Source organism: Photinus pyralis, unplaced genomic scaffold (assembly GCF_008802855.1).
Source record: "Photinus pyralis isolate 1611_PpyrPB1 unplaced genomic scaffold, Ppyr1.3 Ppyr1.4_LG10, whole genome shotgun sequence".
NCBI classification, from domain to species: Eukaryota; Metazoa; Arthropoda; class Insecta; order Coleoptera; family Lampyridae; genus Photinus; species Photinus pyralis.
In genome coordinates this window covers 7,232,652-7,260,342 of record NW_022170250.1, presented here as the reverse complement: position 1 = coordinate 7,260,342, position 27,691 = coordinate 7,232,652, and the positions used below count along the sequence as shown (strand labels likewise).

The following is a 27,691-nucleotide window of genomic DNA, read 5'->3' as shown; positions in this document are numbered from 1 at the left end:
TACTTTACGAATTAGGAAAACTGCATCAGTGAATCCGATATAAAGTTATAAAGATGCAAAAAACAAAAAACAGAATGAAAACGCGAATTAAATTAAAATATTCATCCCTTATATAACTAAGAATGCATTTTAATCTACAAAAATGTATGTCACAGCCTACACATCTTAAATTAAAGTTGTTGCACATAACATGAATAGGTGCACGCTGCAAGATGTTACTGTGCGACATATTATGATGAAAGCAGAATGATGCATATCCAATAGCGTATATTTCTACGAATGCAGATAGCTAAATATGTTACATGTCACTATATACAATAAAACACATACTCCATCTAATTTTACACCGCACTGTTACTGTACTCCGTAATTAGCTGATTAATTGCCTCGGCCATTTTGATATTTCTCAAAATTGTTAAATGATTACCTTGAAATGTTTGAACGGAAATCGGATTTTCGCAAAGATCCTCGAGATCGTATCCTTGGACAGTTTCTCTTAAGGCTGACTGGGTCGGATTAATAAAGGTCACCGCCGATTTTATCTTTTCGAATTTGGGATCATACCAAACGCCGCTTTTAATGCGTTCATAATTCATTAAAAGCCTCTTTCGACGATTACTCACTTCATCTATACTGGCTGACGAAAGCTTTAGTAGTAAATCAATTCGGTTCTCTAAATCATCACACTGAAGGAGATTATTCTAGAAAACGAGTCAATCAGTGTTTAAATTAACCGTTCGGTCTATTACCACGACACTCATTAAATTGCCAAAAGGAATAGATGCCTTTGCTAAACCTGTAAGAACGTAACTCTGAAATAAGTTTTCGTCGTCCACGTTTGGCAAGTAGCCAGTTAGTACTCTTCTGGCGGTGTTGTGAGACCCATCGATCAGAAACAGCTGTCCTTTGTAGCCTTTTCTTTCTAGAAGAGAGACCATTTGTAACGCAACGGTGCAGCCGAATGAGTGCGCAATAACTGTAAATGGAGCTTGATGGGAAACGAAGTCCAAGATGACCTGTATAACAAGGCGTTAATCCTTATCAGTTATCTACCTATCTTCTTACGTGAAGCATGTTTTCTGACAGTCCCTCAATGGTGTGGGTATTGTCGTCGTATTGTAAGCAATATACGTGATAGCTTAAATTTGCAGCTAACGTTTCTAGCATTGCAGAAGTGCCGTTTATTCCAGGAAGCAGAAAGACGCTGGGTGCAGTCTCAGTCTCGCACACCAAGCTTTTCATTCTGACAATAGGAGGATTTTCATCTAGGTCTTCGTTTGGAGTAAAGAGATAGAAGTCTTCAAATGGACTTGCACTAACGGAGGAGGGTTCGTCCACCGACGATTTTTCATTTGTCATTTCTTGTAATTTGGCAAAAGTCAGTTGACGTAGATCTCGAGCGCTGATATTGATATTAAGTTCACGTTCTATGGTTTGCTTAATTTCCACAGCCATGATTGAGTCCATACCCATTTGTGAGAATGAGATATGAATCCCGACAAGTTTTAGATCCGTTACGCCTTAAGAAGGAAGTTACAAAGATGTTAGTACAGACTGTTTTACTAACCCATTATGTTCATGACAGTATCAACGATTTTCGGCGAACCAATGCCGTCTTCATTTTTTTGAGCGATTACAATACTCGAAACCACAGGCTCGTCTTGAGTCAAAAAATTGTCCAAAACTCCTAAGCAAGACGAAATCCTTTGTTGCAATGTTCCTCGAACTTCAATCTCTGGATTCTTATCAGCCACATATCCCACCTAATCGCTAACATGAGCCATAATTTTTGACACCACACCTACCTCTCCAACCGCTCCCCACTGGATCGCTAACCCTGGATACCCTTCTTTCTTTCTCTTCTCGCATATCCTCTCCATAATCGAATTTGCCATACCGTAATTAGTCTGCCCAGCGTTACCTCTTCCACACGCCACCGATGAAAACACAACAAACTGCCTAAAAAACAAATAAATAAATGCGTGTCCGACAGGGCCCCAACACGTGACCATAGTCAGCAAAACTTCAGTTAGTCGGCACTCGGCAAATCGCTATTCAAATTAAATTAATTAAATTAATATTGGAAAAAATTGCGTAAAATACGTCGGTACGCCGGAAAACCGTTTTGTAGCCGCCGCTTCCACGCAAAATGAAGAAATATTGGTTATTACGTTACGCCCTCACTTGCTGTAAGTCTCATTGATCTTACGAGTATGTAGATCTATTACTTTTCATGGTTAAAGGTCGCTTAAAAATCGCAAATTTTTCTAGCCGTTATGTTTGCATGGGTCTAAAAGTTGCGATAGGGATAGATGGTAGATAAGTATACAGGGTGGTCATTTTTAGCGCCTGACGATGGGATCTCTTGTGTTGAAAACTAATGGTGAAATTGGGGGATAACTCTTTTAGTTTCAATAATTAAAAAGAACTGAATTCTGCGTTTTAATAAAAAAAAAACGAGTATACCTACTTGAGAAATGAATTTGCTTTGAACGTAGGGGTTACATTGAATTTTTAGATTTTTTTAATAAAGAAATTTACTATGGATTTCTATATTACATATTAAATACAACATTTAATTATTCAATTGCCACGAGAGTGTCTTTTAGACAAAAATCGGTTTTGGATAGATTACTACTTTTAACTTATAATAATAATATATAATAAAATCTTGCCAAAAGAACGCTTTAATACATTTAAAACGACATTTTTATTTATTAAGTATTTTGATTATAAATGTAAACTACCAAAGCAAATCAGCAAATGAGTTTAATGAAAATTGAATAATAAGGTATTTTGGTAAAATCAAAGTAGTAAATTAAAAGCTATGGCACGTCAGAGAAAAATAACTCTGATGAAAGATCATAAGATGAAATTTGGCGACCCTAAAGCAAAAAAAAAGTTCTATGCCATTCTCGCCATATTTATTAAATTCCTCTGTTAAAGGCTTCTAAACGTGCCACTTCGACTCGGTTTTCGTGCAAATAGAAATAAAATAGAATCCCTATCCATGACAGCCGCGAAAAAAGAGCACTCTGTATAATGACAAATCATAAAATTATTATTACTTTGGTATTTATTATACAGGGTGACAATTTGAAAACTTACCACCCCCCATATCTTAGTAAATAAACGAGATATTTAAAAAAATCAAAATCCGTTTCTGTAATTCGGAGGGGGAATCACAATGACATAGTTGGCGACGCACCTCCTGCGCCCTAGCCACCCCAACTTTTAAATCTTAAATAGTGACTCCCCATGTGTGATACGTCTCATTGGAAAGCTCTGAAAAAATGCTTTCCAACCATTCCAAATAGCATTACATTTAGGTTAGTAATGGGGGTTTACAGTATAGTTGAATTCCGCAGTTCTAATTTAATAAGCGTGTACCTGAAACCATAAAACTTTTTTTTGGACAGTAAAAGTTTATTTAAAAATAGAGGCTGATTAGCAAAAAAATAATGAACATGTGCGGTTTTAAAGGTTTATTCAAAACGATATGATTGTGGCGGGCTCTGTGACGTAATAAGCCCGACCAATCAGCTCCTAGAACCATTCAGATGACATAACGACTTGGCAATATTGCAGGAGAATGGCATTTATAACTTGCGTCATCTGTCACACGCACTTGTCACTTTCGTGCTAGATGCAGTTAAACATCCCTCTCAAAACGTCAAATGTGACAAACGTCAGACCCTCGCGTAAGGTTGCCAGCTCACTTCTACGTGATTGGTTGTAGGTTTGTGACGTATTTAGTCTGAAGCGTTTCAAATTCGGACTAAAAACACAGCTTTTCAATAATTTATTTTGGGTTTATTTTACTCGCAAATAAAAATTGAGGACACACGGGTCTTTTTATTTTTAATGTACTTTGTGGATCAGAAATAAAAAATGAAGGCGGGATGACCCCATTATCGTGCAAATCAAAAAATAAACATGGAAAATCGTATTTAACTTGAACTTCCAAAGCCGACTCGACAGCAACTCATTTTTGATCGCCAGTTATAATCTATTCTCAAACTCTTGTCGAACCTTTCCTATGTTGGTTTTGCAATATTTCGATATTCTTGAAAATATTCTCTGTCTTAGTTCGTCTATGTTCGCCGGTTGCGTTTTAAATACGACAGATTTCAAATGTATCATATTACTTTATTTTTTGATTTGCACGATAATTACTAACCTATATGTAATGCTATTTGGTATTGTTGGAAAGCATTTTTTCAGAGCTTTCCAACGACATATCACACATGGGGGGTCACTATTTAAGATTTAAAAGTTGGGGTGGCTGGGGCGCAGGGGGTTGGAGGGGGTGCGTCGCCAACTATGTCATTGTGATTCCCCCTCCGAATTACCGAAACGGATTTTGATTTTTTTAAATATCTCGTTTATTTACTAAGATATGGGGGATGGTATGTTTTCAAATTGTCACCCTGTATAGTTTAATTAAAAATCATTTGCGTTCCTCTATGGCGGATAATTGGCTAACTGCCTTATTGGTTCTAAGTAATCAGAAAAAGATATAGCAGACAGTATACATTTTGAAAAACTAGTGTCACAATGGGCAGCGTTAAAATGCCGTCGTTTAATGTTGTAAGGTGTATTATTTTGAATTTTTATTGAAATCGGCATTTTTTATTGCATACACCCCCCTCACTCGGAGCCTCTGACTACGGCCCTGGTGTCCGGTCAAAATAGGCATTCCAAATAACAAAAACTCCGACGGAACTGAATTTTGGTAGAGACCTTGGGTACCCCAGTAGAAATAAAGTACCAAAACTTCCCATAGAGGTCCGATACAGCCCATGTGTGCTAAAGAAAAGTCAACATTTTTAGGATTTTTCTCGAAAACGGTAGGTTTTAGTTAATTCAGATAAAAATTGTATATCATAAAATGATCCACAAAAATGATCTGTTACGTTCACTTTGGGCCAACGTGACAAAAATTACCTTAGATAAGCACACGGTAAGCTCAGGCAAAGTAGAGGTGGGTCGGGGTGAACATGGGGTTCTTCTATACAAACACAAATAAGCCAAAAAGGGAAGGAAACAGTAAAAGTAATCCGGATAGGCGCCACTTAGTCTTTGATAAATCTAGAGAGAGAGGGAGGACTACTTACTAAAGGGATAAACAAGGCAGACTAAGAGATCCTTGTTCTCGTCTTACTAAACTCGAAGGAATGCACAATTATGGGGAAAGAAACAAACAATATTTGATGTCATAAATGCGGGTGGTTTAATACTTTAATACAATGATCTCAACATATCACAAATCTAACACTGTAATATATAGATCTGGTATGTCAAAATGGGAATTTAAAATAATCTCTAATAAAAAACAAATGAGAAGTCAACACGCAGCCGGGGAAAGTATTTATCCAAAAGGGCTTCCGCAGAAACAACGGAGCTATAATCATTAAGTGACTTTCTAACAAAGTAATAATCACAATTCGTTAGTATCAAAAACCAAAATGTAATCAAATGTTAAAAGGGAGAAACGACGAAAACAACTAAATTTACCTTTGAACTACGGTCGCAACCTTCTGAGCTCAGAGGGCGCGAAACTGCAAATCTGTAAACAGACACACAAACAAAAAAATATAAGAAGGGTAATGATTCGCGTTGCACAATATATCGCATAAGCATTGGTTAACGTAAGACACGAAGGGTTATTCTTATACGTAGAATTGCAATCAAAACTAAAAGAATCAAAAATTCAAATGACTTTACGACAAAACAAAATTTGGTTCGACTAAGTGTTGGTATTTACAATCGGTAGGAGATATCAAACAGTGACATGAAGTCTTAAGGGAAAAAAATACTATAAAATGTGCAAATAAATGAATCTCTCTTCAATGACAAAGCAATCTTATCAATTCAAATGAAAACAAACTTACACGAGCAAGTTCTTCAGAGCAAAATACATAACGTAAATTAAAATTGTAGAAATTTACTTCGGACAAAGTCTCGGCAATTTTAAGAACTAGATCACAAACAAAAGTAGTTAATATGAAACTCAGGGAGTACGAAAGTAGCCTCAAAAGGATTATTTAAAGTAAAAAGATAATGCGTCATAGATAACATACCGTAAACAGCCTTAAACTTGTAAGATAAATCCGCAGAAATGGGTCAGCGAAGTAAAATAATAAGAGAAAAACTCCACTAATCTTAATACAAACACCGCATATAATATCCCAAAAAGGTAAACAATAATGTCAAGTAAGTGTAATGGCGTGTAGCTCAAGTACAAGTCAAGATCGATTCGAGTTCTTCAACAAAGTCTGCACGCGCCAACAGCAAGTGGGAGAAAACGCGCAACAGAAATCTAGACGGGAAGGTTTTAAACGAAAGCTATATCACAAAAACGGATCGGGTTACAATGTGAACACCTAGATGGCGTAAGGATTCCTATATAAAGGTAAGAGTTCGCATAATGTTATTTGAGAAGGATTCCACATCGTAATTCAAATGTAAGCCCAAGCAAAGATTAAACGGTAAAGAAAATAACGTCACAGATTCTTTCAGAATCACCAGATTCTGCCCTTTGAATGAGTTACAATCTACACAATATCCACACCGCCGCGTTTTTTAACGTGGTTTCCCCGGTAGGCCTACTCCACGATCTGTTATGACTTTATGGGAAAATACTATATTTACGGCATGACGATTATTGAGTTTGAAATTGATATATAGGTGACTTAAACTGTAGTTTTGATTCCTGTTAATATTTTAATCTGATTCGAGAGTGCATTTCTCCTTGCGCCCTTGAGTTCTTCGTCGGAAGAATTGATAGACATTTAACATTGGAAATAATTTTGTATATGGGTATGAAGTTACCAGTTTCGTTTAAGCAGAAAAGACAGCGATGTCGCATCAAGTGATGATTGTACCGCACTCGACCGTAATCGGTAGATTAAAAAAAGTCCCGGACACTGTCGATGCGGTACTTACTTTATATTGGGCAATTGCTTTGTTAATTCCAATCTAAAATTCTCGCACATCCCTTTTAATAGCATTACGAGCATGTTATGAGGTTTAATATTCAGAAAGTGCACGTTTGCGACACGAGCGAGCTTGCGAGCGAGTGGAGCAGGTGATCCCGTGTGAATAAGGGCTTATGTGTTTTACATATGGCGTTATACGGTTATCATTTCCATGGATTGCGGAAACTGTGAATTTTTTTAATGTACCTACTTGACAAAAAAAAACATTTCAATTTTGATCAAGGTCATGCGGTAGAACAGACTGGATAAGGGACTGAGTATCTTTTGAGTGTATATTCTCTGAATTGTATATTTTGTAGGTACATATAAGAGACACAAGTATGCACTTTTACTTTTAAGTGCCTGACTGTGTTTATACTAGGCATTTGTTTGCATATTATGTGTAATCATTCAACTCTTAGAACGGCGATATCTTAGGAATGGTGATTCGTAGAGAAAAAGTATAAAAACTATTTTTGTAGATAATTTCATGGTCTACAATTTTTTTATAAGCTATCATTTTGATAACGCATACAGTTGTCGAGAAAATTCCAAAAAACCGAAAATGTTTGACCTTGAATAACTGTTGAGGACCTTTGGTACTGTATTTCTACTGGTGTACCCAAGGTCTCTACGAAAATTCACCTCTGTCGGAGTTTTTGTCATTTGATCAGTATTTTTACGTCTATTTTGTCCGAGCTATACCGTTTGTTCATTATTAATTCCGTTGCACCATGCGTTTGTTGTTTTGTTGTTTTCGAGACGAGATTAGTGAAGCCGCAGGTGCGGGTTCGTTCTTGGTTAGAATAATGTAGGTCGTTTTATTAAAATTGATAGAACTTTTAGATTGAATAAGATTTGCAGGTGTGTCTTGTGTTAAATCTGATTATTAAAATATAAATTTGTTTTTGGTAATACAACGTGAGATATGCGCACGAAGCTAAACTGCATGAAAATGCGCGTTTTACGAAATATGAGATCTAGGACAATACAAGGTCTAAAAGTTATGCTGGCGACTCTTTAGCAACGGATTACCATGCGGAATTAAAATCTTTAAGGAAGAAAGAAGAGAACTCTGGTTTAGCGCTGGACAGCATTCGAAACCTGAGCCATCTTGCGGAAGATAACGTGAAGTTAGTATGGGTAGTAAGAATGATATGATACCCCTCGACAGGGCTCCAAAATATGGGCATATCAACCCACTTTGCAACTAGTGCCAGGAGGAAGAAAACACTCCTAATATACTGTGTCACTGTGCCGCATATAATAGCTAAAGGAACATGTCCCTTAAGGGGAATGAAGATGCACTCGAAAACGCTACAAGATGCTGCGCCCAGGAGGACGATTTTGACATCCTAAGGGAGTGAGACTAAAACTAGGACGCGGTTGGAGACTACCTCGAAAAATAGTAATAATAATTGTTAGTCGCCAGTTTATGTACCTTAACTCTGGACACATTTTCCTCGATAGCTCATCCATTAATTTGGTCACGTGTACCTTTGGACGAAAGACGGCTTCAAACTTTTCCACTGACTGATTCTCGAAAATAGCATCCCTCAGGATAAGTGCTAGGTTAAATATTGACTCAACCGGGCCTAGCTGATTTCCTGTCTTTAACAGCTCTACACACCCATCCCTTGTGGCGGCGTCCTCTGTGGAAACCAAAACAGTTACACCGTACCCCTTCCAGCTCGCTATCTTTGCTGCTTGGTAGCCATTTCTTACACCAGATCTGGATACCAAAATTAACTTTCTCACTCCTCTGAGCACCAACCAGTCGGCCAACTCCAAACCAAACCCTCCCAACCCACCGACTATTATCGTGCAGTGATGGGCACTACCGTAGAACCTGGAGAAGCAGTCTTTAGAGACTCATAACCAAAAATCGGTGCTTACCGTGGGATTCCGTAAAGCAAAGGGGACTGCCCCTCCTCATTGATTTTTACAAGAACTTTTCCAATGTGCTTGCCGCTGCTCATGAACCGGAAAGCTTGTTCGATGTCTTCCACTTCGAACACCGTGCGAGGTAAGGGCTTTACAATGCCTTTATCTAGACCTTTCAGTAGCAAATCCAGGACAGGCTTTTGTCGCGATGGAGTTTCATCGAGAAACTTGTCCAGAATTACACTACGAACACTGCAACCCTTGGCGAGCACCTCGTACCTGAACTTATTGTTAGTTTGCATATCAAATTTGCCAATCTCTATAAATCTTCCTCCGCGAGCTAAACACCGGAGAGATGTTGTGAGTTTATCTTCCGACAAGGAGTTGAGCACCACGTCGACACCGCGTCCCTTCGTCGCCTTTAAGATCATGTATTCGAACGAGGTGTCGCGCGAGTTACCGATGTGGTTATCTGAAAGGCGGTTTTTGAAGGCAAATTCCCCATGAGGCGAAAGAGTTTACCTGGTATCTGGGGAAAGTTTTGTCGAATGTAGTCGCGTTTCTCTTGCGTGCCGACGGTTACGAAAATTTCGCATTCGTAATAGAGGGCCACGTTCAGGGCCGATAGTCCGACGCCCCCGGTTGCAGAATGAATCAAAATGCTTTGCCCGTTTTTTATGCGAGCTTCCTGTAAAATGGATACGCGATAACATTTTCGGAAACCTTAAGATGTTGAAATTATGGTGCATGATTATGATTTGGAAAAAACTTAAATTTACTTTCTTCTTTGAATCTGAAAGTATAAACTATTCGAACAATCTTGAAATCCTAAGATTTTGAATATTTTTTAAACATCAATTTTTGAAAATCATGGGGATTTAAAAATTAGACTTAAATTTTGAAGTATTGGAGTTTCGGTCTGAACTTCTGAGTGTTCAAGAACTTAAAGCTTAGGAATATTAAAATTTCAAAAACTTAAAATGTTGCAATTTTTGAACCCTAAAGGTACAAAGCTTTTAGAGTTTAAAATTTTGAGACACGAAGTTTAAAACAATTTTGAATGTTTTTAATTTTTTTGGATTTTTAAAACTTGATGACTGTCAGTACTTACATCTTCCAAACCCATAAGAACGGTGATGTAAGTTACATTTGCAGTAGCAGCCTCCTCTACGGACCAACCTTCTGGTACCGGCAACACCAGAGAGGCATTAGTTAACACCATGGTGGATAGTGCACCTGATCTTACCACACCCATCACAGTTTGACCGCTATACAAATCTTCAGTGGTATAGAAATTCAAAAGTGTAACTTACGTGACTAATTGTCCAGAAAATTCTACGCCTTGCAGAGTTTGCTGCTGCAGGCGACCCGTTACAGTGAAGTCAGCCTTGAGACGTCCAGACGCACTCATTATGTCCTTGAAATTAATGGCGGCATAATGAATCTACGATTTAATTTCACAAATCCCGTACATTGTTACAAACTACTTACTTTAACCAACCGTTCTTCTAGGGGAACTATGTCGTCGGTTTTTAGCGGCCCCTCGGCCCATTTCAAACTGGAAAGGTCCCCGGTGGTAAATGCCCGAGTGAACACATGCTCGCGTTGCACCAACTTAGAATTTTTAAGCAGTAGATGGCGGTAAGTGCCCCACTTTCCATCCTTATACACGTTCATTGTCAACTTCTTCTTCAGCTGATTGGCGTAGAACTGGTCATTCGGATCAAAGGCGGGTGCTTCGTCCATAATGTACGTGCAAAGTATTTTTGACGAGTAGGGTTCATCTCTGAGACAGTTTGCAAGCCCCATCACTCCGCTACTCGAATCGTCCTGAACAACCAACATGATATTGTTATCATCTTGAACCACGGCTTGGAGAATGGGCAACCACGCGGAGCTCTCCACGTTGCTTAAGTCGACAATGGACAGATCAGACCTCGGCGTCTGCTTTCGGAGCAAAACCAAGGTTTCGATTTCCGTCCCGTAGACGCTTATTATATCAACGTCTCGTGTATTCTCTGGGTTGTGGTGATAGTCGGCATCTTCTCGCGATAGTAAAAACCCACCTTCTTTCAGCACAGTCAATGATTCTTTGAGTACCTGCAACAGATTTGGTTACCGCACGCGTTAATGCAACTGAAATGGTACCAGAGGGCGTTGAAGAGCGTTTGATATTATCACCAACACGTGATCATTGGGTTGCTCAAAAAGATTCTGGTCTTTCACTTCGATGTTTTTGAATTCAAATTCTCGATTGGAGAGTATAACCAAATGGGGCCGTGTTAAAGGCTCGTCTTCTAACGCTTGCTGTAGTATTGGTGTGATTGGCACCAACCCTTGAGCATCGTCCATTACTTCGAGAGAATTGAACCAGTCTCTGGTCGTATTCTCCAAAATAATCTGAGCGTTCACTCTTAGAGCTTCTGTTAAATCTAAACGTCCCTCGTATGGTACAAGCCTATATTCTTCTAAAACTGGCTCACAGAGTAGTTTTCGTTTTGAAATTGCATTTATTGTTAGGCCTTTTACTTCGACGCCACCAGAACTTGAAAAATGCGTTCGGTTAGCAACGTTCCAGATCGGATGAACCTACCTAACAGTATCGGCGTCACCTGATACAGACACCGGTAGTTTACCATTGGCCACCAATTCCTGATGGATACCAGGATGAATCATTATCCGTTCGATGTGGATAGGGACGTAAAGACTTTCCGTGTCCTTTTCCAGTATTTTGACTTGCAACAAGTTATCCATGAAGGCCGTCCAGTTCTCGGCCCATTCGATCGTAGCTTTCCGACCATCCAAGTCGCACGATTCGATACCACGAAACAATCCACTAAGATGAGCGTGTACCGCTTCACTATTCCAAAAGAGTGCAAAACTTACCTGTAGTTGTAACCTCTCATCTTCAGTACTTTGTAAAAATCGTTTTTGGACAATTGTTGTTGGGGCGAGGAATTGATCGAAGTGGCAACGCCCAACGCATGCGAGTCTCTCGTTTTTACTGTGCGAATTTTTCCGCTGACGATGACTTGCCCTATTTCGGCCACCTGTTAATTTATAATTTAGTTATTTATTTGGCCTTTATTTTTCCTTGGAACCGAATTTGCCCGCTTTAATTCGATTTTAAATACTGGCGATTTCTATTTTTGGAAAGGAAATAAAGTATCGATACGAGTGTATTTTTTTAAGAAGCCGCCCCTGGCCGCCAAGAAAAAAATCAAAGATTGCGCTTTGTTTTGTCTACGTTTTTTTTTCTTTTCTGCCCTACATTCAAATGGGCCATAATTTACAATAAACGTCAAGTCTCAGGGATACGGTAAGATTCCATTGTGTTTTTTTGCGTAAATATGCTGTTTTCCAATTTACAGTATCGCTGTAGTTAAAAGTGACCCTTTGTTCCTATCGGTGGTTTTACCTGCCAACCCGCAATATAAATTACTGGCCGATTTATGTGTTTTTATTTATATTTAGGTACAGTATGTTCTCTTAGGGATGATATTCAATACGAGTGTGCAGAATTAAACGATATATTATAGCGATTCGTGGATGGTGCGATATTTGGAAACATCGACACTACATTGTTAATTTATAAATGAATTTCTTGCAGCACATTTACTGTCTTTTGCATGAATATGTTACTGTTTATATTTATATAATCTCGGGGTTGGTTTGTGTACGTCACAAGAGTGATTGTGACTTCTTGAAACATGCCGTTACAACATGGGTACGAGGATAAAATCGTACACACCGGATATATTTTGCGTCTTCATTACCGCACTCGCTACTTGGTTAACCTATCCCAGTAATTACCTCAAAAGCTCCAGTTGTCCTTTGAATTGACACACATAGATTTACCACGTCTTCTTTAGTTAAATGCGTCGCTCTGTGAAACCGCACATCTTCAAAAATTACATGCAAATCAAGCAAGTCTCGCTGCAGCATCGCCAGATAGTGTTCCCAGACCATATTCAAATACCCGGTCGCCGGCACCAAATTTCTGCCTAAACACCACGCATTAGGTAGAAAAGATTAAGGCACCATACCGTCAATGACGTGTCCATTCATAAATTCCCAATTTTTATCTTTAACTTGCAGTAAAACCCTCTGTTCGCCCATATGCGCGTTGCGATTTAGGCTACCGAACGCCACAAACCAATTGTCCTCGTAGTTCCATTGGATTAAAGGTGAAATCGATGGAGTATTCACACTTACGGGCCAGGAAACTTGTGGATACAATTCGGAAAGTTTCATGCAGTAGCCAGACTCGTAAAGTTTGCCCAGAGTGTTGAGGAAATGTTGGTCTGGCGCCATTCGTATCTGAGGACCAATCGAAATATCTCCAATAATGGACAGGTCTTCTTCTGCGTGCAAAACAAAAAATCGAAGCTTTGATTTGAGATCTCGGACGGGAGTAAACATGGAGGAAATTAAAAACTCTGGTGAGAAGTCCCAGTTTGATACGTTATGGGCCGAAATCCATTCGGAAGATCGCTTCTTGGGAAAGTGCACAAGTGACTTCAAACGTTTCTCCAAGTCTGTAGCTAAAAAACACGTAGAAATTTAACGTGACTTGTACGTTAACCCACCCAGCTGGTGTTTGAGGTAGGTGACCGTTACTTCCGTCCGCATGTCTGGTTTTCTTAAATATCCAACGAAGTCGGTGTTGTAGTCGAACCTTCTAAGACATTCGCTTAGGTGGTAAGCAACCACCACTGCCTCTTTGAAGCTCAACGAGTCAGTCATATACCCTGCGGCAACCTCGCCGGTGGAATACCCGACCACAATTTCCACACTCAACTTCAGGCGCTTCATAAACTCCGCTAAAATCAACTGGCACAGTACAGTGGCTAGTACCAAATCAGGCTGAGAATCTTGCCACTCGCTTTTCAAAAGCTTGCTCAGATCAAGTGTGGAAGAATTTACTACCGTTAAGATCCTGAAACGAGTATGAACAGTCGGGACGCATTTTGGTCACCTACCTCTTTAGGGTTCGAGCGTAGATTGGAAACTTCTGGAGTGAATGACAGTAATTGATCAGTACTGAATTAGGGCCACCAAATACCAAGGAAAGTGGAACCATTCGTCCGTCATTCCAACTCTTCGATCGTTCCGTAATTCCCAACTTCGTCACTATTGCAAATCCTCGATGTAAGTGAGCATCCATTGGTTTACTACAAGTCGGCTATCAACGTTGAAGCGAAACAACCCCGTAATACCTAAAAATTTCGTGCAACAATCGTAGAAACTCCGCGTCTAGTTTCCTGTGCTCTAAATCCGCGATAAAAGTGTCAATGGCCTCCTCAGTACGTCCACTGAAGCAGACTAGCCTTGGCAGGTCATCCTCTGGCATTCCACCATTTACCTTCACCTTCTTGTGACGCTTCAAGAGAATGTGAGCATTGGCTCCCCCAATTCCAAAGTTGCTAATTGCCACCAAACCAGACTGTTCCTTCGGCCACGGGATCACGTCGGTCACGACGGCCATTCGACCCTCTACGATCGCATCGATGTTGCTTTTGGAAAAGTGAATGTTTGGCAGAAGAATGTCCCCCTCCATGCTCAAAAGTACCTATTCCTCATCATCATGTTGTTTCAAACTTTTGGTTATCTCACCTTTACAATAGAACATAGTCCAGATGTTGTTTCTCCGTGACCAATGTTGGACTTACAAGATCCCACATAGAGCAGCTCCTGACGCCCGGTGCAAAATACGGAGTCCACGGCGTACAACTCCTCGGGGTCTCCTACCTTGGTGCCTGTAAAGAACATCGCGCACGTGTGGAAATTCAAACCTCATTTTGTGGGTTGAAAGCCAGATGTCGGTCAAATTTTGATTTGATAAATCTTGCAATCCTTTTACCTTCTTTACGTTCTCTAGAGTTCCTAAGGCTACCGATGTCTTTAAAGCCTCTAAAGCTACAAAGACTCCAAATACTGCTAACTATTTCTAGACTCATGGTCAACAACTTCTAAAGACTCCTAACGTTTGCTATGAATTCCTAACTGTAACAACCCCTAAAGGCTCCTGAATAAAAACCAAAAAGTTTCCGAGATCACCCAAAAGTAGCCCTATAGATTGTAAAGAAAAAGGTTCTTAACTCCCAAAGGGTCCTATACACATCTAACGGCTGTAAAGTGTCCAAAAACTAATGAATGCTGAAGACCGTTCTAAGACTTCCAAAACTTCTTACGAAGACTACAAAGACTTCTAGTAGTTCCTAACGGCGGCAATCCAAAAATGTCTTTGATGGGACGTTGCTTTATTTGAGAAACATTTTTGCGCTGGAAAAATGTTCCTGGTTCTAATCACACCTAAGACTATTAAGGTACGAGCTGCTCTTTTGCTAGACACAAAGGGAATTCACGGACATTATTTGGTTGTTACCCTTACCGGTAGCGTGCGCTTCTACGAAATCTACGGTTGACGGTTGAACGCCGCATTCTCGATATAAGTCATCCAAACACACTTTCTGACCCATTCCCGAAGGGTGCGTAATTCCGAGCTCTTTGTATCCGTCAGAGCCCGTTTTTACGTTAATGATCTGAAAGACAAGGTATAAATGGAGGTAAACCTTCTGGGCGCACCAACACTGGCGTAAATGCGCCTAGCCTCGTTTGTATTTTGTAGAAAGATTGCAGAAACTGCCTCGGTACGTGCGTAACCATCGGCGGCTTCGTCGAACGACTTGCAACGGCCATCACTGCTCAGTACTCCCAGCCTGCAAGGACCGCCGATGGAATGATTATCATTTGACATCTACGAACCTGGCGAACTGTAGTGCAACCTTTGGTTTCAAGGTCAAATGGCCAGCTGCGACAATTGCCGCGTCACAATTCCCCGCTCTCATCTCATTAAATGCCCGATCGATCGCGGTTAAGGAACTACTGCACGCACTATCGATGGAAGCGCACGGCCCTTCGAGATGCAAGACGTGACTTATCCAGCTGGGATGCATTGATCGGGTGCAACTAGAAGCCAACGTTTCAAAATTGACCATTACGAGCCGCCTACCCAGTCACTCCATAATTAGGCGACGTCAAGTTTGGGTAAAACAAAATCTCTTCCGTTTCCGTCTCGCATATGGCGACGAAAACGCCGGTCCGCGTTCCCTTCAGCTCTTCGGGACGATATCCGGCGTCCAAGATGGCCTCGATCGTCCTTTCGAGTAGTATCCGAGCAACGGGATCCATGGTGTCGACTTGCGCGCTGTGTATTCCTGCGAAGAGAACCGATCGGGTAAGCTACCAATCGCCGATCAAATTACCGAAGAAACCCGAATCGAATTTTTCGATAAAGTTAATCTTTCCCGATCGACTGGGTATTTCCGGATGGTTGACGGGCCATCGTCTTCCATCGGCGGTCATTATATCCACCTTGTTCGCCAAATTGTCTCTGTATTGGTAGATGTTGTCGGATTCGGGGAAGCGTCCAGCCATACCTGTTACAGGTTAGTAGGACGGAAAAGCTCGATCAATCATGTTACCTGATATGACTATGTCTCCTGCAGGGTGTTGGTCGCGCAACTCTTTGTTATCGTTAGCATTTAGTCTTCGGTTGGTTTGAGAAGCCATACTTGTGCAAAAAATAAGCCGTTACGAAAGACAGTTTAATGGCAAGTAAACGTAAAAAGCTGACCTATATCTTGTTAAATCTATTCCAGGTAAATGCTAAACTGTGACCTAAGGTCTTTACTTCCTCAAAATAACAATGGCCCCACATTTGCATAAAATTTAAATGCAGAAAGACACTTCTCGGTCGTGAACAACAAAATTTATAAGCGACGTAAACAAATTACGTTTACGGCAGCTAGAGCCCAACGAATTGCTCCTGAGGAATTCGTGAAACATAGGTACTCAATTCAAGAAATTCGCTTCTATGCCAATATTCGCCATGGTAAATTCACCTCCAAGGAAAGTGCGCTACCGGAAATTTCGCCCCAACAAAAATGCCTACATAATACACGCTAACTAGAATTTTGCTTTAAAGGGAATTTACGTCCATGTAAATACGCTTTAGGAGTTTTTCTCAAAATCAATCCACTTACAAGCGCAGGTAGAGTAGAGGTACGATGTGGTAAAACATACGCCTACTCTGCCTAGATTTGTGGCGAACTCGCTTTCGGCTCGCTCGGCACTCGCTTTAAAGCTCGGCATTAAACTAAGCGTTTCCACGCAAAAATTACAGTTTTGTAAGCAGTGCAGAGCGAGCCGAAGGTCAGTTCGTCACAAACCTAGGCAGAGTAAAGATATGGTGGGATAAGTCTCTACTCTGCCTAGGTTTGTCTCCCTCCATCCCATAATTTTTTGACATGTTTAACTGTTCTACATTGCACCCTAACATTTTACAAGATTGTGGGGTTCTCGAACTTTCATGATTCGCGATACTTGAGAGTCCTGTGATTCATATTACTGTGATGATACGCATGATTTGATATGTGTAACTTTCTTTTGTTTTTATGTATGTTCTTTTGTTTATATAAATAAATGTAGTCTTCGTGTGCTGGAAGTATTCGATACTCCCCACAGCTATGTTTGATGGCATTTTACCAAACACTGTCATGTTCGAGGTCATCATTTGTGATGCTTTGAACTTATAATTTGACACCGCAAAAAATGGGGACATTAGCCCCTTGAAAATGTAATTTAACGCTGCCAAGAAATGGGTTCATTGACCATGAATAACCTTGATAATGTAATTAGACACCACATAACAATGAGGTCATTGGCCTTGTATTACTCCAAACAAGTAATCTGACGACGCAAAAAAGGATTCATTGACCTTGATTGGCTTTGAGAAAGTAATTACATACATAAAAATAAGGTCATTGGCCTTGGAACACCGCAAAGAAGGTATATTTACCTTGGAAGACCCCGAGGGCCATGACAAAAGATGAGGTTGAACTTGAAAATTGAATTTGGTAGCACAAAAAAGGATTGATTGTCCTTGGATGATCTCGAACATGTCATTCGACACCATCAAAAAATGACCTTGCATGTCCTTGACAATGTAATTTGACTGCTCACAAATGGGGTCATTGGCCTTGGAACACATTGAACGTGTAATTTAACATCACCATTAGATCATTGAACCTAAATGACGTTGAAAATGTAATTTAGAATCACAATTACAAGGTCACCGTGACCTACTTTCCAAGGCCACCGCTAGATGGCGAGCGATCTTCAACGGTCCAGGTTCGGTATAGTACATCTACTTGATATAAGTCACATACTCATATAAATACCTAAAGTCTTTGTGCGCTGGGGGGGGGGGGGTATGCTCTTTAAAACTCTAAAATAACTCCCTGTTTGAGACTGTTTAAAGGAATTTTCTACTGTAATCAATATTCGTGTATGAACTGTAGTACGTTTTGTATTTCAATTTAATATTAAGTACCGGAAAATTTCTAACTGAGTTAATTATATTAAGTTTTCAAGTTATGTGTCTTTCTATTGTTCATGCAACGGGGCACATCGGTATAAAATTTTGGAAATTAGATGTTTTAATGAAGCTAGTACTAAATTCTGGAGGGCTGTAGCGAAAAATCGAAATTGATCGATTTATCTGAATTTTAAAATTGATTATCTCTTAATAAATTAAGTGTTCATATTCAACAAAAGAAAATTAAGAAACATTCCCAGCTTTCTGATATAAAATAGTAATTCTCAAACACCGAAAGAGAATGGTTTAGTTGTAGTTAATCCAGTAAACAAATAAACGAACGCCAATTGGATATACAGCACAATGTTGTATTATTTATAAAATCTAGAATTTGCTATATGTTAATGTTGTGGAGGGGTATGTTACATCCTTAAATGGAATCGCGCATAGCTTGCGTAGATTTAGTTTTAGGTTTTACCTTGTAGATACATATGCTATGTACTGTGATGGAACCGAATTTGCCCGCTAAAATTCGATTTAAATATTCCCGAAACCGACCCTGGCGCGACGAAACAAGTCAAGATTGCGCTTTGTTTCGTTTCCGTGGTACACGTGTTTTTTATCTTCTCTGCTCTACATTGAAATGGGCCATAATTTACAATAAAAGTGTCAAATAGAACGCTATGCGAGGGAACTTAATGATCCCTATCGACCCGACGTCTCTGAGCACGGTCGATATTAAAAATTTTCGTCTGGGATTTGTTTAAAAAGGGGAGATTGCGGCAGAGGTATTTGTGCTTTTGTTGAGAGCAGAAGTAAATTTTTAAGTTTCGAGTAGTGAGTGCGGCTTCGACAATTACAAAGGTGATGTACTCGTTTTTTTATCTCTACGTCTATTGCATACATCTAATAAATAATAATGATATGATCGTGTTCGATTATTTGCCAATTTAATGTTATTCTCGTACAGCATGATTATTGCCATTTATAACACATTCTAGATACAACTTACACTTTTAATTATACTGGCCATACTTTGAATTAAATGCATAGAGATTCTACATAAATATGTTGTTGTCCAATTTACAGTACTCCTTTGTTCCAAACGCTGGCAACATGAATTACTGACCGATTTACGTGTTTTATTTTTATTTTATTTTATTATTTTATTATCCCTCTCTTGTTTTGGGCCCTCAACAGGCATGCGCCCAATTACAGAGTGACCCGCATAATGCTATTTAGAGGTGCCTCTGCAGAAGGTCTATACCTACTAGTCCGGTATTTACCTTACCAATTAGGAAAACTGCAGGAAAACCTAATTCGGAGTAGCCGGTAGAATGCTCGGAACTGGTCTAAGGTAATTTCCATCTCCGCCACAGATGAAAAATTCACCTCAACCCAGGTTCGAACACCCGACCTCCGGATTTATAACCCAATGCTCTTACCACTGAGCCATAAATCCGTGTTATATTTAGATAGGGGTGATATTCAATACAAGTATGCAGAACTACATTTTAATTAATAATTCAATTTATTGCAGCACATTTCGCGTTTGTTTGCATGAAGATGTTACTGTTTATTTACTGGGTATTTCATCTGGGGGCGAGTGACGTCCGTTAGGTGGTTGATTGTTACATATTGCACTTGGAATTTAGAATTAATTACTTTATGCTAATGTTTGCCACTACATGTTCCTTTGTTTTCTTGTAATGTGATACGTAACGTTATGCTCCTACTATTTATTCGAACCGAGTGACTATGATTATTAATATTTGGCAGGGTGACTTGTTTCAAATATGTAGTGTGCTACATTTGATATTGATATTTGATACCGATATTTAATATCTCGATTTGAGGCTGGCTAAAGTTCAGAACTGACATACGCAGAGATATATATTTTATGTACCGTTTTTTTGGTGTCTTCAAAAAGAGCCATCTTGCCGATATTACTAATCAATCCGATTAGTCGATTCCTGACATGTAGTAACCGAATATTGGTTTTGTGTCAGTCTTTGTTATGACAGTGCAAATATGTCAGCGCCTACATAAATTCTGTATATTTTGTTTATGATTATGTATGCGTGCGAGTTTGCCGTTGGTTGCTCTGTGATTTTTGTTATGTCATGATTTGTCTTTTGATCGGTTCGGTTACTGGCAGTACTCATGGTAGAGCGAGCCTGGAGTTCGGTAATTTATAACCCGGCACTTTATAACTAGTGGGTTGGACTGGCCCTAGAGATGTGTGAATGAAAGAGTTGGGGTCCCGCTTAGTTGTACATGAGGGCGCTGGCTAGGCCCGGCCTCACTTGCGCAGGGATTCGCTAAAAGCGTGCGGCGTGTTCTCGTTGCGACCTTTTGTTTGTGTTATCAATTATCCTTCCTACGTGAAAGGCTCTTCTGAGAGGCCAACTCCTAGCGATTTCATACAATGTTGACATGTCATGACCAGAGCAACTAAAGACTACTCGGTGTGGGATTTGGACTGGCCATCCAATATCCAAACCTATTATATGAATTTATTGTAATATTTTAATGAGCCTGTGATTCAACATTATCTTAATTTACTTGACAACCATCATAATATGTATGTATTCATGCCATTACAGACAACTTATTTTGCTATAAAGTTCAATATTAATTTGTTGCCTGGTTTTTTCTTGGTCAGTTCTTCTTTCCCAGCCTATTGTTATATTTGTACTCGGTGAACTACCATTTTCTAAATTTAATCATGCAATGCGAAGTATTTGGATTAAATCTCCGTTTTTAAAGCAAGGATTTGTTTTATTTGTATTCCTTACTTGATCCTCACTCCGACAACCCAACACATATCTTGTAGCGACTCTTAAAAACACCACCTAGTAAATGGTCCTGTTATTCGGTTATTCAGGTTAGGTAGCTTTGTCTAGACGATCACGTGCCATGGGGTTCAGTTAGTTTGGGAGGGAAAGTTTTGAATTTTAAATCTTGAGTTGCGCAGTCTCTCGGGACTCGCCTGGGTACATGACAGTACTAATGTGATTGGTGTCATTTCCGGTAAAACGTAGAATGTACCTTAACTTTGTTTCAGATATAATAACAGATTGAGCATTAATAGTATTTTACATTATTAGCCAGGTAAGTGAGTTTTTACTGGCGATAGGAGAAGTTGACTGGCGAGCCGTCAGCCGAGCCTGTCATCTCCTAGAGCCAGTAAAAACTATTACTTGGCGTATAATGTACAATATTTTATTTGTTACTCATTTAAAAACAATAATAAACGTAAATAATTAGTTCTTAAATTGATCTTGAAGAAATGACTAAAATATCATGTTATCCATTAATTCTGGCCAATGAAATTACTAGATTACTAACTTGTAAAATTGTCAGCTGTCAGTTTTACAAGTCAGTAGCGTTTAAACATGACGTTTACCCGTTTGCGTTTTGTCTTGTTAATCAACGTTTACAACTGAGTAACAAATAATAGTACATTATATATCAAGGTAGAGAAGTACAGTATTATTGCCTGAGCACCAAGATTACATCTCGAGGCGCTTGCGCCGAGGGGTGTAAGGTGCGAAGGCAATAATAGACTTCTCTACCGTGGTATATATACTATTTTTTTCACTACTAGCACTTGAAATCCTCTAAATTAACATATTATATTGATAAGAAAGTGAACGGTTGGATAGAATTTTTTGTTTATTAATTTAACATGTCAATCAAGTACGTAAGTACAAGTCAAACAGGCCGTATTTTGTTCTGTCATTGAGATATTTTTAAAGAGTAATTTCGTTCGAATTTTTTCAAAATGTGATAATTTTAGGTATGTAATTTCTCTGGAAATGGCGGATGGTGGTAATTATTCATTTTAGAGAACTTGTCCAAACGTTTATTGAGCGAAATTTCGAGTTGTGTTTTCTAAAAGTGACAGCGTGACAGTTCTCATTATTGACTACTAGTTAATAATGTCCACATTATTAATCACTTTGAACAAATGCCGAGAAAGCCTACTTTACAAGTGGAAAAAAGGTTAATAATCATGTCATCAGACGCTAGTAGTGAAAAAAAATAATTAAACAACCTTGGCTTCCCCCAACTAGGAACTGCATGGTTGCCAACTCTCAAAAATTGTTGTATATGCAGGGTGGAACCTCTCAAGGTGATTGTGTGCCGTTGTCGCAGATGATTCACATCGGCAACCCAAACCGTGCAAAAGTTTCGTGTTCTAGTATGTTGGTGACGTCCGAGGTTGTGACTTGTCGCAATGGAACAAAGATCTGCAGGAACCCGGTGGGCGTGGTGACGTACGGTCCCATTAGGTCCTGGGTCGGAGGGTCGCGTCCTGCACTGAGTTCCTCTTTACGGCCGTGCCGGACCAGCAGCTGCGAATGTACTTGCGAGCCCTGGCTTCCAACGTGGAAAAGTGATGCATTTGGGCCCTGATGGTTTCCTCGATTCCGGTGTGCCCGGTGGTGGGAGCGTCGTGGTGGGCGTAGAGGACATCCTCGTGGCTTTCCCTGGGAATAACGAGCAGCCGGACGGTGTACTTCCAGACGCCACGCTAATCGCAAAAGCAAAAGTGAAATTGGTGCTAATAATTGGTCCGTCATTATATCCAGAATTCACATATAAAGTCTGCAAAGAACACCAATGAAATGTTGACCAATCAAAAGAAACTCTATGATGACAGTGGTTTCACAAGCAAGACTGGGAATAAAATGGTATATCAAAGCTATTAGACAATGATAGCTATGTTGTAAAATATGTCGAAGAATTGCAGTTAAGATAAAGGGCATCGTAGCTTGGTTCGAAAACTTTCCGCATCTTAAATAAAGTAGAGTTTAGTCTAAGTTGAGATGCCCCAACCAGCAACCTTAGCAACATCCTGTGAATATGATTGTCAATACGAAGCATCCTATATAACATGTTAGTTACGAAAGCTGCCAACCGAAATCTGGTGGGATTACAGAAAAGGGAAAGAGAGCGAAGATGAGACGGAAGAGCACATGTGTTTACCATTTCAAACACCTGCAGTCCAGTTTTTTCCTAGAAATGCGTGAAATGCAGGGAATGGGCGATTTTCGGGTGGTTTTTAGGGGTGTTAAGAGATCAAGTTTCAGCGTCCCTTGGGGTAGTCAATAAATACGATTTAACATGTGTTCATGGTCTTTTTCTTGTAACCGGCATAAGTGTAAAGTACGGCTTATCTTGAAATATTTTGTCATACCTTAATCATTGCTGTGTGCTTTTGCTATTTATATCAGGTGAGGTATTTACTTTATTCAATTAATCTATAAATGTGTGTAACTTGAATGCAGATTGTAACCCTTTACTTATGTAGTTACTGAATTCTATCACTTGTACCTCTAATGTGTAACCTTTGTTGGTATTGGCAATCATGTTTCATTGTAGGTAGGGCTGTATCTGTATTGTACATATTTGCATGCGTCCCACTATTTGCGTATCGTGCTTTTTAGTCACTCTCGATTATTGCATTGCATTTTATTATAATTGTTTATTTGGGCTGTGAGTAATCAAGAGGGAAGTGTGCTTGTTTAGAGGGGATCGAGTTATTCAAGTTTATACGGGCCTTGGTGAACCTAACACTAACATTTTCACTCATTCCGAAACCCAACAACTTTAGCCCACGTCTACACGCACCCCACTGGGCCTGGGTAATCCTACCGTCCGGCGAGGCATATTTAATATCTCTTAGTTTTGTCTAATGTATGCGTTGTAATACCTGGGGAATGGCTCGATTCCATTTTGGTTACTCATAGCGTGTAGGTATGTAGTATTTACCCCGGTTTCGAGAGGGCTCAAAAGTGCTGTACATTAGATGTTAGCTGTAGGCTTTGTTCAGGACTACTCCGAATTAGGTTTTCCTGAAGTTTTCCTAATTCGTAAGGTAAATGCCGGAGTAATATAGAACCCCTTAAGACCCTCTGCAGGGGCGCCGTATTGGTATTAGCTTCAATATAATCTTAATCAGCTATTGCTTTTGGTGTTCCCCATAAAACGCCCTCAGTGCCTGCTGAGAACCCAGTTTATTACACAACGTAGGTGTCCTACATGACGATCACGATCTTAGTGCACTCGGAGTAGCCCCCGAGTGACGGATTCTCGCGGGAAACTTAAGCGAGAATATTCAAATAGGCAGCCATGTTAGTTTGACATTCCCGCTACTACAAAATATGGTCAAATATTCCGGTGTGACTTGAATTTGCCGTTAACCCGCCAAGATAGTAGGAGGCTAAGATCATTACAAAGTTTTTCTCGTAATCTTTTTATTTAAGATCGAAGCAATCATATTTCAGTGATGACCGAGTGTAAGAGGGGTTAGTTGGCAAAAGCGTTTTATAGAATTTATAGCAAAGTGACAACACTGTTTTGAAATTTTCTGACGTCAAATAGATAAGTTCAGAATGCTGAAAATAAGATGGCGAATGTGGCATTTTTTGTTATATGTAGTTTTCACTAAGACAATACATTATGGGGTAAGAGTCTTCATGGTTTTAATAAAGTTTTGTATTTTGCGAGTGTTTGAGTGAGGAGATAATTTCTATTCAATATGGCAACATTCTGTTCTTCATTAGATCAAATGTATCACCAAAGAGTGCGGTCATTTGTGGTTACCATCGTTTTTTAGTGTTGTGTGATTATGTCAGCAATTGTGAAGGTGGAAGTGAAACAGGAAGACAATATAAATACCGCCATTGATGAGAAATTTTTACTGAATGATAATGTGTCGGGAATAATAAAACAAGAACTTGAGGTTACATCCACTGATGTCAAGCAGGAAAATGAATTTTTGATTGTGCATTCTAAAGTTTTCTCATGCGTTAACCAATCGCAAATTTTGAAAGATTTTAATTGTACCGAGTGTACTTACACAACCAACAATAAATACAATTTAAGAACACATTTGCAAACCCATAAGACGAGTAAAGATTTTAAATGTAGTCAGTGTGATTATGCAACAAATAAGAAATCCCATCTTAATCGACATCTATTAATCCACAAGAGGTCCAAGGATTTTAAGTGTGTCCAGTGTGATTACGCAACCAATGATAAACCCTATCTCAAACTACATCTATTAACCCACAAGATATCCAAGGATTTGAAATGTACGCAGTGCGATTACGCAACGAATAATAAACACCTTTTTAAATCACATCTATTAAAACATAATACTTTCAACAGTTTTAAATGTGCCCAGTGTGATTACGCAACTTATAATAAATCCTATCTTAAAAGACACCTATTAACCCACAAAATATCGAAGTATTTTAAATGTGCCCATTGTGATTACGCAACAAATCTTAAATACCATTTTAAATCGCATCTGTTAAAACATAATACTTCCAAGACTTTTAAATGTGTCCAGCTATTAACCCATAAGACCACCAAGGATATCAAATGTGCCCATTGTGCTTACACAACCACTAGTAAGTCCTGTTTAAAATCACATCTGCTTTCACACAAACCTTCCAAGGATATGAAATGTGTCCAGTGTGATTATGCAACCAATTATAAATCTAATTTTAAATCTCATCTTTTAACTCACAAGACAACTACGGATTTGAAATGCGTTCGGTGTGATTACGCGACCAATATTAAGTATAATCTAAAAAAACACCTGCTTTCACATAAACTTTCCAAGGATTTCAAATGTATCAATTGTGAATATGCAACCAACAGTAATTCCAATTTTAAAACACACCTATTAACCCACATGACCACTAAGTTGTTCAAATGCGATCATTGTGATCACGCAACCAATAACAAATCTAGCTTGAGGAAGCATATGGGAACCCATAACCCAGTCAAGGATTTCAAATGTTCCCAGTGTAATTACACAACAAATAATAAATGCAGTTTTAAATTTCATCTGTCGAGACATGTTAAATCCAAGCGATTCAAATGTGCCCAGTGCGATTATGCAACAAGTAACAAATACCATTTGAAATCGCATCTGTTACGGCATGAGACTTCCAAGAAATTCAAATGTGCACAGTGTGAGTTTGCAACCAAATATAAGTTCAGTTTTAAAGCGCACCGGTTGGCACATACGGCAGTTTCCGAGGTTTTTAAATGTGCTCACTGTAATTACGCCACAAACAGTAAATTAGTGTTAAAAAGACATCTGCTTAAACACAAAACTTCTGGCTAACTATTTTAAATTTTGTGATTGTGGTCACGCAACAAATATGAAGTATTGTGTCTCTCTTAACATAAAAAGCTTTGAAGGATTTCAAAATAATATGCTGAGTGCGAGGCTAAGTGTGATTATGTAGCCAATTACAAAGTCAATTATTATTATCGCAGGACTAATGACCCTGAGTGTTTTGGCCACCAATTGCAGATTTAGTTTGAAAAATCGCTACCGCAAAAGATTTGTGAATGTGTCTTGTCTGTTAGGTAATAATAATAAATAAACAAGCATTCTAGAATATTGCAGACGCAAATGGTGCCCAAATTATCTTTATGAAACAAATCGCAACCAAAACAGTAAATCAGAGAAAACATTGAGATGTCTATATCCTTTCAAATACCCTGTATATATCGTCTGATGCAAGTAGTTGGAGATTCTGGGGACATGAGCCACCGTCGTTGCTACCTGTTAGTTAACGGGAATGGACTTCTGTTTGGTGTTTAGCGTCACTTGTTCACTAAAGCTTGTATGTAGCGGAAGTATCGCTTTTCGACGTATATTCATTGAGTTTTGCTTTGTGTTTAAGTATATTGTGTCTATTTGTATTGTGAAACTTGTAGTGTACTTAACCCCCAGGTTCTACACTAACTTCACACTATAAGAACACGAAAATAAAGTCAACCCGGCAACGTTTAAAAATGTTCACTCGAATGACTATTCCCTTAGTTTTCTAACTCAATGCTATTTCCTCCAAAACTAAACAAGATCCCGCTTAAATTTGAAAAGTGTCACATGATCAAACATCTAAGGCAGGGCTCCCTTTCGTTAGTTGTAAACAACGGTGTGACCTGAAGCACAGTAGGGAAGGAACGTAAAATAAAACACTGAAATTGTGAAAAGTTTATTTAATAATGATCGTAATTATTATGATTGTAAAAGCTCAGAAATTTAAGTCGAAATAAATTACATTGCAAAAATAAACTTTGAAAATGGTAGTTCACCGAATAAAAAAAGAAATAGGCTGGGAAAAAAAGAACTTACCATAAAAAAACCAGCCGTCAAATTAATATCAAATTGTGTTATAAAATTAATTGTTCGTAATTATGTGAATGCGTAACATACAATTATAACATCACAAAAAGTAGCAGGTAGACTTCAAGAGGTAACATATAGGCACTATACAGATTAAAAACAAGTTTTGGGAATTATGAGTCAGGTAAGCAGGTACCAAGATTCTAAGAAAGAGTGAAGTACACCGGATGTGACTCATCTTTGGTGCAATAAAGTCCTTTTGTTAAAAGCAAGATGGAA

At 39.1% G+C, this 27,691-nt stretch overlaps 1 protein-coding gene across 1 annotated transcript; it reads right to left on the bottom strand.

The window, feature by feature from the left end:
* LOC116161916 (fatty acid synthase-like) lies at positions 1-16,597 on the bottom strand. The gene is made up of 26 exons (XM_031475413.1): positions 16,352-16,597; positions 16,133-16,306; positions 15,880-16,084; positions 15,633-15,836; positions 15,457-15,586; positions 15,259-15,409; positions 14,481-14,623; positions 14,084-14,436; positions 13,847-14,038; positions 13,454-13,803; positions 12,911-13,408; positions 12,678-12,868; positions 11,751-11,914; positions 11,458-11,700; positions 11,013-11,409; positions 10,356-10,964; positions 10,178-10,308; positions 9,976-10,132; positions 9,387-9,552; positions 8,877-9,336; positions 8,422-8,829; positions 1,806-1,959; positions 1,568-1,763; positions 1,066-1,520; positions 750-1,016; positions 1-701 (listed from the first exon to the last, which is right to left on the bottom strand). The coding sequence occupies exons 1-26, from the start codon at positions 16,437-16,439 to the stop codon at positions 342-344; spliced, it is 6,846 nt and encodes a 2,281-aa protein (XP_031331273.1). The 5' UTR covers positions 16,440-16,597; the 3' UTR covers positions 1-341.
* Positions 16,598-27,691: the final 11,094 nt, after the last annotated feature.